This window comes from Mirounga leonina, unplaced genomic scaffold (genome assembly GCF_011800145.1).
Source record: "Mirounga leonina isolate KUSES-001 unplaced genomic scaffold, KU_Mleo_1.0 Mir_91, whole genome shotgun sequence".
Taxonomy (NCBI): Eukaryota; Metazoa; Chordata; class Mammalia; order Carnivora; family Phocidae; genus Mirounga; species Mirounga leonina.
Genome location: NW_023270839.1, coordinates 10,791,682 through 10,805,395, shown reverse-complemented (window position 1 = coordinate 10,805,395; position 13,714 = coordinate 10,791,682). Strand labels below are relative to the sequence as shown.

The window sequence follows — 13,714 nt, the reverse complement described above, 5'->3', positions numbered from 1 at the left end:
TTGTAATTTAAAAAAGAAACTCACAGGGAAAAAAAAACCCATTGTACCTCACATGATTCTCAATTATTTTAAGACAAAATAAGAGAAACACAAAACACCAAAGAGATGTCCTAAATTTCGAGCAAATGTATGTGTTTTACACATTACATGAAAATACCTTCACTTTGCACTTTATAGGTGGTCCTCTCTTACATGGATCTTGTGTGAAATGTAGAAACTATACAATAGAAAAACAATTGTAACAATCTTTAAGAATCAAACACATTTTAGCTAAGGTTTTATCCTGTTGTATGTAGCATGAACATTTACAAACCAATATCCTAAGACAAAAAAGTGAAGAGAAGAAAACTGGGTATTTTTCTTCTAAAATTACACATTTTTAGCTGCTATCACAAACAGCTTTGGATTATTCAATTACTTCCTCGATACATGCCCAAAGATGCCACAACCTTGCATTAATTTGTGAGAATCAATGCCTACTGCCTGCCAGGCTTTGTGCTTAGTACTGGAGATGTGAAAGAGAACACAGTCTCGGGCCTCATGAAATTACCAATCTAGCTGGGAAGACAGATAAACAATTAGAAAACACTGATATATCAGTAGTGTTAGGAGAATAGGGTTAAGATGAGAGCGTGCAGCAGATACCTCTAACAGGTTTAAGAGGTATTTAAACTGTGTTTAAGCTGAGACCTGAACGTTGAGAAAATGATAAATGAGAACTTGGGGAAGAATGTTCAAACAAAACATTTGCAAAGAATATTTTCAGCATTTGCAGTTTTCCCAGAAACTGAAACAAGTTCATTCTAGCTGAAGTACTGGAAGAGAAGAGGAGGTGTGGTCAACAGATTATAAATCATACTGTTTATTCTAAGAGGCTTTAAGGAGTAAAATTTGTGCTCTATAGACTATTCTGGGGCAGCATGTGTGGAGGATAGCATATAGAGATGCAGGACCAGTGCCAGATAGACCAGCCTGGGGGCTGCTGGAATAATGCAGACTAAGATAATGGCAGGAGAGGTGGAGAGATACAGAAAGATGAGAAAAATTAAGGGAGTCGCACCAACAGGATTTGATGAGTGATTTGGAGATGACTCAAAGTTCTGCAGTTTGAGAATTGCTGATATTAGGGCTATTCAGTGAGAATGGAAACCCAGGACCTAGCCAGAATACCTTCTGTCCCTGGGGGGTGGGAGTGAGGGGTGTGTAGGGTTGGTGGAGGGGAGTGGAGGTGGAGAATGAGGTCAATTCTGGATATATTGAATTTAACATGTCTACAAGATGTCCCAGTGGACGTTCCCAGTAGGCAATTGCATATATAATTTATGAGCTAAGAGATTTAGGGCAAGATCTATATTTCAGAATGATAAAACATAGTTTGTTTTCACAACCTTTAAAAATATCCATGTCCATTTGATCCACCAAAAAATGGCCTCCTGTCCACCCCCAAAATGAGAACAATTAATGTAGATAGCAAAGGACGCCTTGGGAATAAACAATGTTTTTCAGGGAACTGGTAGAGTGAGAAGAGACCTTAAAACCTTGAACACCGACATCTAAGGGACAGGCAGAGAAGCCTTCAAAAGAAGAGACTGAAAAGTGAGTTTGTTGTCCCCTTTACTGATTTCTAATCTATTCTAAGTAGAGGAAAAGGAATCCAGATGGCTAAGGGGAAAGATAGGCCTCTTCTAAACCTTTTTTAAGCTTTAGAATCTGCCTAAAAGTATCCATCTTTTCCTGCTGTTGTTGAGGCTAAACTACAGTTGTACAGAAAGGAACTGGTGAATGGACTGCTGGGCAAGTGAGGGGTGAATTAGGGCCTCATTCACCTATTTAACTAATTTTATACAAAGGGCTAATGAAGTGGTTTTTTTTTTTTCTCTCACTCTCTTTTTTAAATCAAAGTAGAAATTGGGCGCCTGGGTGGCTCAGTTGGTTAAGCGACTGCCTTCGGCTCAGGTCATGATCCTGGAGTCCCAGGATCGAGTCCCGCATCAGGCTCCCTGCTCGGCAGGGAGTCTGCTTCTCCCTCTGACCCTCCCCCCTCTCATGTGCTCTCTCTCATTCTCTCTCTCAAATAAATAAATAAAATCTTAAAAAAAAAAATCAAAGTAGAAAAGTAAATGAATGCTAAAACTCTCTTCCTGACTTCTGGAAGGTGAGGTCTAATTCTAATCCAGGCTCCATGTTGCAGGTTTGGTTGATAAATGCAACATAGTTAATTTTAGAAGCAAATAACTCTAATAATTCAGTGTATTCCAGGACTCCCGCGACAACTCTTTCTTACCCTAGAAAATACTTGGATCAACTCTTCTCAGCTTTGGTGTAAATTCATAGTGTCACAACAGTCTTGGCCAGGTCCGGGACATTAAAAAAAAAAAAAAAAATCCTGGTTTAAATCTGAATGAAAATACATAATACTGTAAAGGATAAGAATCAGTACTCATTCAAATACTTAGATGTCCATCACCAACAAAATGGACAAATACATGAGGGTGTATTTCCACAATAGAGTATCATTCTGGAAGCAAATGAACTAGAGCCATGTGTACTGACAGACATGAATCTTTTTTTTTTTTTTTTAAAGATTTTATTTATTCATGAGAGACAGAGAGAGAGAGAGAGACAGAGGCAGAGGGAGAAGCAGGCTCCCCGCAGAGCAGGGAGCCCGATGTGGGACTCGATCCAGGGACTCCAGGATCATGACCTGAGCCGAAGGCAGTCGCTTAACCAACTGAGCCACCCAGGCGCCCCGACAGACATGAATCTTAAAAGAAATAGAATTTTAAGTAAAATCAGCAAGTTAAGGAAGGATGTGTAATGTGTATGTGCTGCCGAAGCGAGCACAGGGATGTGTAGTGTGACCCTATTTACATAAAAATTGTAAAACCCATAGGGGCATGACAAAGGCTGTGTCACCTTGGAGGAGGGAAATAATGGGACATGGTAAGGTACATACAGGGTTTCAATTGTATCTATGATATTTTATTTAAGGTGGGTGATATATTATAAACAATACTTTTAAATTTTTTCTTTTGACTTTTATTACTTTTTTGAGGTATACCTTGTGTAGTAAATGGTGTACATGTAAAAAAAAAAAAAAAGAGGGGCGCCTGGGTGGCTCAGTCGTTAAGTGTCTGCCTTCGGCTCAGGTCATGATCCCAGGGTCCTGGGATCGAGCCCCACATCGGGCTCCCTGCTCCACGGGCAGCCTGTTTCTCCCTCTCCCACTCCCCCTGCTTGTGTTCCCTCTCTCACTGCCTGTCTCTCTGTCAAATAAATAAATCTTAAAAAAAAAAAAAATCAATACTACTTCATGTGTATTTGGGGGCTGAATCCTCATCTAGACTCTTGACATCTCTTATCTGAAAACTTTGTAGCTCAGATAATAATTCTGTTTATCAAAGCAATAATATATAACAAGCTTTGCTATGAAAAATATTGGTAGCTCTGGGGCTGCCCTTTCACAGAACTGGTACACAGTCACTGTCTTTTTGTGTATTATGATTATAGTCTATAAGAGAAAATACTGGGGTATATACTATGTTTTATTTGTACTTAATTTTTACTGACGTTTGATTTTAGCAGATGCTGTTAAGTCAATGATCTGACCCAGAGAACATTACACTGACTACAATATTTTAAATATTATTTTAAGTACAGCATTGGAAAAGATACTTGTTTTACTGGGTATATAATATGCAGTATTTGTTTTTATTGTTACACTTAATGCTGTCACTGAATCAATCAAGCTATCTTACAAATTAGGAGCATACAGTGTTTAGGGATGAATTTTTTATTCTATATTCCTGTTACAGAATAAAAAAGGAGCAGGAATAGTTGGTCACAAAGTTTTATGACAGTTTTCATAGTTAGAATTAGAAATTAAGGGAGAATGAATAGGAGTAAATAAATACCTACCAACAAATGTCCAGCAATATTATTTCCATTTGAAGTAATCCAGAAAATAAAAGTTCGTATTGAAAGGTAAGTAGTGTATCCAAATGGATCACTCCAGTTAAATCAATTGTTTGTGATTTTTTTTTTTCTTCTTTAAATCAACAAAGGCAACTGACATTACCATCTTGCTCTTAAATAGGAAGAAAGATAACTGGGAATGACTGCTAAAATATTAAATTTTGCTTTTTCAAGCCCCTTGATTAATTTAAGTAATTTAAGTAACTATTTAAATATTATTCCTATTACCAACATTTAATAGCTAATAATAATTTCTCAAATCATCCATTAATGTTAATTATATCAACTTGCCAAATACAGAAATGTTCTGAGTTGGCCTATTTCAAAGGCCAGAAATGTAGCTCTGAATCTACATGACCATTTTTAAGATTAGGACATAACATGTATCAAAAATGTTCAAGGGCATTAAGATTTAATTCGTCAGTAGCCCTCAGAGTTTAGTGCTGATATTAATGATTCCCCAAAGTGGATACAGGATTTATATCCAAATCCTCACATCTCAGGATTCAAGTAAATAATCTGTGTCAACTACTTCTGAAATTACTGCCAAAAGATTAATTTTAAAAACCATCTGATAATGCTTGCTTCCTTTTCACCCTAATTCTGATCATGACCACTCATTACAAAATCCATTCACTTTATTTCTAGTAGAAGCAAATTACTTGATTATAACCCTCCATCACCTCAATAAACTTCCTGTCCCTAGACCTGCAAAGTTAGCAAAGTCAAGTACAGAATACCTAAGAAGGTAGAAGAGGTAAAAAGGCATAGAGACGTTGGGTAGTCCCTCAGTTCTGTATACTGCTTAGCAGCACAATAATAAATGAGCAATGACAGACAGCAATTGTCCTAATCTAGGTCAATACAACAGCCAAAATACTTTGTAAACACTTTCTTTGGCTCTTTTTGGAGATCAAATCAACACTGTTCTGATTACATAGCATGAGAGGAGCTTAACAGCAACCAAAGTGTTCAACAATATTTACTTATTTAACATCTTTTATCCAAAAATCGTACTAAAAATACTAATCATAACTCAGTAACTGAGAAAGGTAGATACTAATGTAAACCGCAAACGCCAAGAACAGAAATTAGGAGTTGTGTGATACTGAATAATATATGTGAGCTAAAGATTCTGCTGTCTTAGACAGCACTGAGTATACTTTCCTTTAATAAACCCAAACTTAGGCACAAGAACTCAGTGTTAATAGGATTTTACCTTTTGTTACTATGTTTTATTTGTATTTGTATCTAATTTTTACTGAAATTTATTGAAATTTGATTTTTAAAAGATACTATTTAGGAAATGGTCTTACCCTGAGAAAATTACAGTGACACAATATTTTAGATATTACATTATGTTTAATTTAAATATTAAAGTCTATAGTATCACATATACCAATTATTTAAGCTGTCTTTCCATTTGAGATGAAAGGCTTATGCTATGTCATATACATCATCTTCCTTGTGACTAAGAGCTGAATTGTGAGATACATACCTACAAGAAGTTGCAATCTGTGGCCATGAATAGTTCTGTGTATGTGTAAAGTTAATGAACCTATAAAAGAATTGAACTCCTATCCTTAGCCTCATTAGCACCATGCTCCAACTGAGTTAACTGGTGCAAAGTGTTAGATAAGACAGTGATAACTAAAGGAATAGGAACAAAGAAAGGTTCTATTTCATCATCTTAAGGTTTCACAGAGATGACGCAGGTTTACGATTCAAATTCCCACCTCCTGAAAAACAACTTCTTATATAACTCAACTCTCAAATCACAGAGATGCAGTAATCTTAAATTATTCTAAAGACTTAAGAACTGATTATTAAAATTGATGCTCACTGTGAGGAATACACAGCTATATCAAATATAGCTACACAAAAAATAGAACTCAGTGAAAGATAACATTTTTAAAGCAACAAAGTTGCTTGGGATTCACATCAGTAGTGGCTAACTGGATAAATGCTAAAGATTTACATTCAAGTGCTTGTAGGATTACTGCAGAAAAATCAATTACTAAAAATCTTTACTCAGATGAGATGATGCACAAACTACCAATAGTGGTATTTAAATCCCAATCACTTTCAAGATAAGATATATAGCTGTTAAGACATTCCAGAAATGGGTTCATTGACACTAAAAATGATATTAAAAAAAAAAGACCTCATACAGTCTGCTGGCATTTCATACTAACCATTGGAGGAGGTAGTAAAGTGTTGGAATTTAGAACACAAGGTCAGCACTAACTGTAAACATTTCTAAAGCACTGTATGTAATTCTTTAAAACATAAGTAGTGAAAAAGAATTAAACTGATATAAAAGCAGAATTAAAAAAGCAAAAAATAGAAATATTTAGTGAATTTACTCAAATGAAGAAAGCTTAAATGATACAGAACTGAAAATATTAGGAATCTATATACAATAAAAAGTGAATATAAATTAGCCAACTCCATGGACATTTCTAGTTAAGCATTCATACAAATACATATTCACCTTTTTCTTTTATATAGAAACAACACATACATACATGACACAATGATTCTGGCAAAAAAAAAATTCAGAGATACGGAAAATATCCTCAAGTTTTAAAAATGGTATGGAATAAGTTTTAACAACAACATTCTACATGAGTGGAAACCCCTGATGTAATTCCATGATTTTATCATGCCAGAAGCATGGTTGGTTTTAATTTTTTTAAACACGTATTGGTATACATTGGCTTATTAATAATTAAGGCATTTTGTATACACAGTATCTCAGTGTGGACAAATTTTTAGTACTGATTATTTGCTATGACATTTTAAACTTGCAAAGTCTTCAAAATAAGAAAATAGCTGCACACATTTAAGTGTTTTCTTATAAAACACAATCTTCAAAAGAGTCACGATGATTGGTCTTTGTGATTCCTAGTAGTAAGTCCTGTCTTCTTTTTGACATAGTATAAATTATATTCTTATGTAGGATTGCATTAAGACCCAGTAGTTCTTAAACAATGTTACCAAATAACCATATAAATCCCGAATGCAGCAAAGGCGAACAATCTTCATAGTGCACTTTCACCTCATTGAAGTTGAAGCTGCTCCTTTTGGATATTTTTCCACTTCAATGTGAAGTAGATTGTTAGGGTTTCATTAGTGGTTTCATATGTGGCTTTTTAAAGAAAAAAAAGGTTTTGATTTCTTCCACGATTCACAGTTCTCAGATGAGACTTTTTTTTTTGTTTTTGAAATCTTAGTCTGGGGACGTTTTGAATAATCAAATGCTCTTTAGTAGATGAAGTCTCTCAATTCAACTGTAATAAATAAGCATCTACATCCTTAGAAAACAAAACAAAAACATTTCATTAGCTGGTACAGCAAATACACATATGCACACCCCATTTTCTTCTCCCTTTTTGTTACGTGATTTGCTTTAGCTTCTTGCGACCTTCTGAGGGTAAATGTGTCTTACTGAACTTTTTTAGCTGCATTTTGTTTAGCACTGTGTCTGGCACACAGCACATGCTCAATAAATGTTTGTTAAGTGCTGAGTGAATGTTCTGGTTCCTGTGATCAAATCACTCTGCTTTTATAGCTAAGCAAGATCATTAATTCCCAGCAATTCCTTCATTGCTATATATACTCTAGGCCAGCCTGAGGACAGCCTTTCTTTTTTTTTTTTAAAGATTTATTCATTTGAGAGAGCGAGAATGAGAGATAGTACATGAGAGGGGGGAGGGTCAGAGGGAGAAGCAGGCTCCTGGCCGAGCAGGGAGCTCGATGCGGGACTCGATCCCGGGACTCCAGGATCATGATCTGAGCCAAAGGCAGTTGCTTAACCAACTGAGCCACCCAGGCGCCCCGAGGACAGCCTTTCTGATTTCTACCCTTGAAAAATTACAACTGAGGGCTTAATACTATAAAAGAGGTTTTATCACAACTTAAGGAACTTCACAGAACTTTTTTAATCACTCAATATTTTCTTCAATAATAAATACTGTATCTAGGGTCATAACCACAAAATTTCTCTTTATAAAAAATTGTAATTGAAAGGAAATTTCTAAGGAGACAATATTTTTTCAGTACTACTAACAAGAATGCAAGGTGCCTCCAGAACAAGGTGATATGTAATACATACTCTATATCCATTTTCTATCAACTTTTACTTCATTTCCCCCCCATTACTGAAAGAACAACAACTAAAACAACAACAAAAAACTGGGAAATTGATATTTATGAGATTTTCATTGTTAAGAATTCTACAGAGTAAAATTATACACAGTGGTCACACACTTGTTTGATAAATCATTTTGCTTCTTTTCTTGAAGGTATCCAAGGAGAATTTCACAACTAAGTTCACAACATAATACCTCTTACTTAGAATACTGTATTTTTTAAACTAAAGAATGCTTGTATATTTCTGATTAATGCCCATTTATGATAGCAGTATGCTCAGTAAAAGGGTGTAAATATTTCTTAACAGTGATCTTTTCCCCCCTGCAATTACATTTTAACTACCAATGTTTTCTGGAGTTTAAATATTAAAATCCAAACTACCAATATATCTTTTCCTTTAAGAGATAAGAAAGTAAATAAAGAACAATGTCAAATTCATACTGTGATTTGAACATTTACTTTCCCAAAAGCATGACATTAGCAAAAGCCAAGTACAAAATAATACCCTGAAAGCATTTGATTACATTCCTCACCCCTTGCCTCCTGAGTGTCACTCTCTTTTCGGATGCCTTCCTAACCTGGGTTCCTAACCTCTTCTCCAACTGGAGCTAGTTCATTAAATTCCCTCTAGCACATCATTTCCACAGCTGCATCTGAAATACATTCAATGGCTAATTCCTGTGTTCCTTGCCAAAGTCATATTCATATCCAGAGGACAATACGAAACTGACTTTAGGCCTTATTAGAATAGTACTGTAGGGGCGACTGGGTGGCTCAGTCATTAAGCATCCGCCTTCGGCTCAGGTTATGTCCCACGATCCTGGGGTCGAGCCCCGCATCAGGCTCCCTGCTCGGCAGGAGGCCTGCTTCTCTCTCTCCCACTCCCCCTGCTTGTGTTCCCTCTCTCGCTGTGTCTCTCTGTCAAATAAATAAATAAAATCTTGAAAAAATATATATGTACTGTATTGAATATTTGAAAGACTTCATTTATAAATGCATAATACTAATATATTATTTCTAATATTTAATTAAGCTTAAATAGAGATTTTAAGCTTAAATGTGGATTACCTTGGCTATATTACCAGTATATCCTGGAACCAAAGTAAGATGGTTTTCCTGTTCCCATAATCCACTTAATTGTTGTTTTAAAATCTGAATATTTCTATGAGAAAAGAAAAAAGAATGCAATTATAAGAATATGGACTTAGTAAAATACACTTAATGAACACAGTTTCAAATTCTCAAGTATTTATCAAGAGAAATTGTACCATTTGAAATCAAGTAACTCTTTAAAATAATACTTGCCCATCATGGAAATTAAAGATTATTTTTTTGTTAAAGCAGGAAAGAAAACTAGGCATTTGGAGCAGCATGTGGACAACCTGGTCTTGGGTATGAAGTGGGAAATTTTTGAGAGCCTAGAGAAAAAAATCTTTAAGAAGACTGTTGGGAGATATTTTTTTGCAGCTTCATGATAATCTGGTTCATCGAGTAGAATACCCACACATTTTTACATCAAGGCAATATTCAAATTATGATGATTATAGTACAGTTTTTAGAATTATAATCATCCACATCAGATTCTCAGGTTAATGTCTAGGTAGTCAAAGACCTATAGGATGCAGGATGCTTCCATCCCTGTGCCTCAATACTTAACTCACCAAAAGCCATCTCTCTCTTTTTTTTTAAAGATTGTATTTATTTGACAGAGAGAGACACAGCGAGAGAGGGAACACAAGCAGGGGGAGTGGGAGAAGGAGAAGCAGGCTCCCCGCAGAGCAGGGAGCCCGATGCGGGGCTCGATCCCAGGACCCTGCGATCATGCACTGAGCCAAAGGCAGATGTTTAACGACTGAGCCACACAGGCGCCCCAGGTATATCCATTCTTTTTTTTTTTTTTTTAAGATTTTTTATTTATTTATCTGAGAGAGAGAATGGGAGACAGAGAGCATGAGAGGGGGAGGATCAGAGGGAGAAGCAGACTCCCCGCTGAGCAGGGAGTCCGATGCGGGACTCGATCCAGGGACTCCAGGATCATGACCTAAGCCGAAGGCAGTCGCTCAACCAACTGAGCCACCCAGGCGCCCAAAAGCCATCTCTTTTTTTCTCCCTTACTCATTATAACAGGTATGAGGGTTAAAGCACTGTTGTGCTTTTTCCTCCTAAAATGAAGTATAAGGTTCTGCCAGAAAAAGAGATAGAGGAGGTTACTGGGCTCTGGAATTCAATTTTCATATGTAATTTTTGCATGTGAACACTATTCTAATTTAATATTTCTCTGAAAAGAAAATAAATTGTTATTTAATGATGATCATGGAATAGAATTATCATCTTTTAATCAAACTGCTTTTCTGAAAAAAATTTTATTAGAATGAGTTTATTTTTAAAGATATACTCACCCATCATTTACAATTTCTGTTTTGGATGATAGTTCTGACCACCACCTTTTTATGACTGCTTGAAGCCAGTTTAAACCAACTATTATATATCTGAAATGACATTTTGTTACAGAATTCAAGTGTTTTCACCCAACAAGCCTTTACAAAAAAAGATACTCAGCTCCCAAAAAAGCACATACACATACTGATTTTTCCCCTTTAAAAATTTTATTTCACTACTTTCAAAAGCTGTATTTTATGTAAGTTGTTTATAGATGCTTTTGTAATTAATCTTTAATCATTTCATATTCTTTTCTTAATTGGGCTATAAGCTCCTTGAAAACAGACACCATGCATGTCTCATGGAGTTCAAACTACCACTATGTACTCACAAGCAACAAAATCAAGGATGCTGTAAGAGAAAAATGAATTGAGAGTCACATTAGCACTTACTCTTCAAATTTGCTTTTAAGTAGGGACTTTACTAGAGGCAACAAATCTACACAGCAGCCAAGTGAGATGTATTGTTTTTCTTCCTGTAAACTAAAATAAATACTAAGTTGTAAAATTATGAATAAGTAATTTTCCTTCTTTAAACTACTTTTTTTCTGAAAATTTTTTTTTTTTTTACCTATTGGTGAGCACAGGAAGGCAATCCACAACAACTCCAAGGTCTTCTATCCTGTGGGTACAAAACTGCTTAGAGTGCTGATTTCCTTATCTGTAACTTTCACACTGCTTTTGAAAAATTTACTCATTCAGCAAAGAATCTAAGTCTCTATGATGAGCCAGATGCTGGGGATGCAGCAGTAAACAAAGAGATACAGTACTTGTATTTCAGAGTGTGTGTAGGGATGGGGTGTGGAAGAAGACAGAGACAGATAACAAGTAAAATACATATAGAGCAAGTTGATGGTAGTAAGTGCTATGGGAAAAAATAAAACAGGAGAGACAGGGAGTGAAGAAATAGGTATTTTTTAATAGATTTTATTTATTTATTTGACAAAGAGAGACAGCAAGCGAGGGAACACAAGCAGGGGGAGTGGGAGAGGGAGAAGCAGGCTTCCCGCTGAGCAGGGAGCCCGATGTGGGGCTCGATCCCAGGACCCTGGGATCATGACCTGAGCCAAAGGCAGACGCTTAACAACTGAGCCACCCAGGTGCCCTGAAATACGTGTTTTTAAATAAGGTGGTCAGGGAAGGCTTCATTAATACTGGAGAAGTGGGGGTGCCTGGTTGGCTCAGATGGTTAAGCATCTCACTCCTGATTTTGGCTCAGGTCATAATTTCAGGAGCCTGAGATCTAGCCCTGCGTGGGGCTCTGAGCACAGAGCCTGCTCAAAGAATCTTTCTCTCCCTCTCTGCCTGCCTGACAACGCCCCCTATCCCACACACACACCCTCTCTCTCTAGGGGGGAAAAAAAAGATAATGTTTGAGAAGAGACTTGAATATATTGAGGAAAGCCAGGCTTAAAATTCTGACTCAAAGAGGATTTTTAAAAGGTTACTTTTCCCATACTGGTATCTCTTGGTTTTATATATAAGAACCCTAGAGAAGGTAATAGCTTTGTTCAATATGATGAAACATATGGTTTTCTGTATATTGATTACTCTTAGACTGGTGATAAATATAATTTAAAATATATTGTTGCTACTGAACCTAAATATAGGAAGTTTAAAATTTTAGCCAGTATAACATAAAAAAGAACAGGCACTTCAAGATAAAACATGGAAATTACTTTAACTGAACAAAAGCATAAAAGGTCATACTTACCTCACCAAATAAGCTACAAGCTCACTTATACTTCTCTTTCTCCAGAATGTTAAAGCTACATTCAATCTCAAATTCCTGCTGAACAAAACCTGTGCCATTGTTTCATGGTCCTGAGAAACCTGAAAGGCAGTCATCTAATTTGTTAAAAAGCACACTGAAACATGACATGAAACCATTTTTTTCCAGTTAAATTATCCTGGTAGACATATTTTAAAATTATGCAGAGGTGACTCCTTTTTACTGACCCCAAAAAAGGAATGTTGCAGTTGAACAAAGTAAACAAATGATCTGAATAAATTTAGGACTTGTTTATTTTTTTAAATATTTTATTTATTTATTTGACAGAGAGAGACACAGCGAGAGAGGGAACACAAGCAGGAGGAGTGGGAGAGGGAGAAGCAGCCTTCCCGCGGAGCAGGGAGCCTGATGTGGGGCTCGATCCCAGGACCCTGGGATCATGACCTGAGCCGAAGGCAGACGCTTAACGACTGAGCCACCCAGGTGCCCCAGGACTTGTTTATTTTTTTATCAAGACTTTTTATTTGCTACCATTTTCTTTTTAAATCTCAATAATTTGTAAAATAAATTACTTTTAACTCACCTACAAACCTAGCATTTATTATGTGGATTAAAAGCAAAGATAGATATATACTGAATAACACGGGAAGGGAACCACAAAAATTCAGTTCTATGACCAGTATTTAAATTCATTCATTCCTTTTTTTAATATAGTAAGGTAATATGTTCCTCTTGTAAAATGTTCAAATAGCACAGAACTGTATCAAAGAAAAAGTGAATAATCTCTATCTACCCAGATAAAATCTAGTAGCACTTCTCAGAAGTAATCACAGTTAACAGACTGGTATGTATCTTTCTAAACCACTTTCTAGACAGACAAATTAGATATAAAATTAAAATATTATAATACCTGTACTTTCGAAAACCTTGTTTTTCACTTATATATTATAAAGATTTTAATGTCAAAACACAGATCAACCTCGGGGCGCCTGGGTGGCTCAGTCGTTAAGCGTCTGCCTTCGGCTCAGGTCATGATCCCAGGGTCCTGGGATCAAGCCCCGCATCAGGCTCCCCGCTCAGAGGGAGGCCTGCTTCTCTCTCTCCCACTTCCCCTGCTTGTGTTCCCTCTCTTGCTGTGTCTCTCTCTGTCAAATAAATAAATAAAATATTTAAAAAAACAACAACAACAAAAAACCACAGATCAACCTCATTTTTAAAAAACAATCTCCAGTTGTTATACACCATAATTTACTTAGATTGATTCTGGTTTTTCCCTATTAAAACTATGCATCAGTGAACATCCTTATGTATGTAAATATGTGCACTTATACAAATATTTCGGTAAGATTATTTTTAGCACCGGAACAACTAGATTCATTGTTTTAAGTAACAGATTAAGATATAATTCACATAC

At 36.1% G+C, this 13,714-nt stretch overlaps 1 protein-coding gene across 1 annotated transcript in view; it reads right to left on the bottom strand.

Moving 5' to 3' along the window:
* Positions 1-3,571: 3,571 nt before the first annotated feature.
* Positions 3,572-13,714, bottom strand: part of KATNBL1 (katanin regulatory subunit B1 like 1) — a 40,529-nt gene continuing 30,386 nt past the window's right edge. The window contains exons 5-10 of the mRNA XM_034993622.1: positions 12,283-12,401; positions 11,140-11,190; positions 10,962-11,051; positions 10,530-10,619; positions 9,199-9,292; positions 3,572-7,292 (exon numbers count right to left, since the gene is read on the bottom strand). Of these exons, the coding sequence (XP_034849513.1) occupies positions 7,260-7,292; positions 9,199-9,292; positions 10,530-10,619; positions 10,962-11,051; positions 11,140-11,190; positions 12,283-12,401 (477 nt within the window). The 3' untranslated portion in view covers positions 3,572-7,259. The remainder of the gene's footprint in view (positions 7,293-9,198; positions 9,293-10,529; positions 10,620-10,961; positions 11,052-11,139; positions 11,191-12,282; positions 12,402-13,714) is intronic.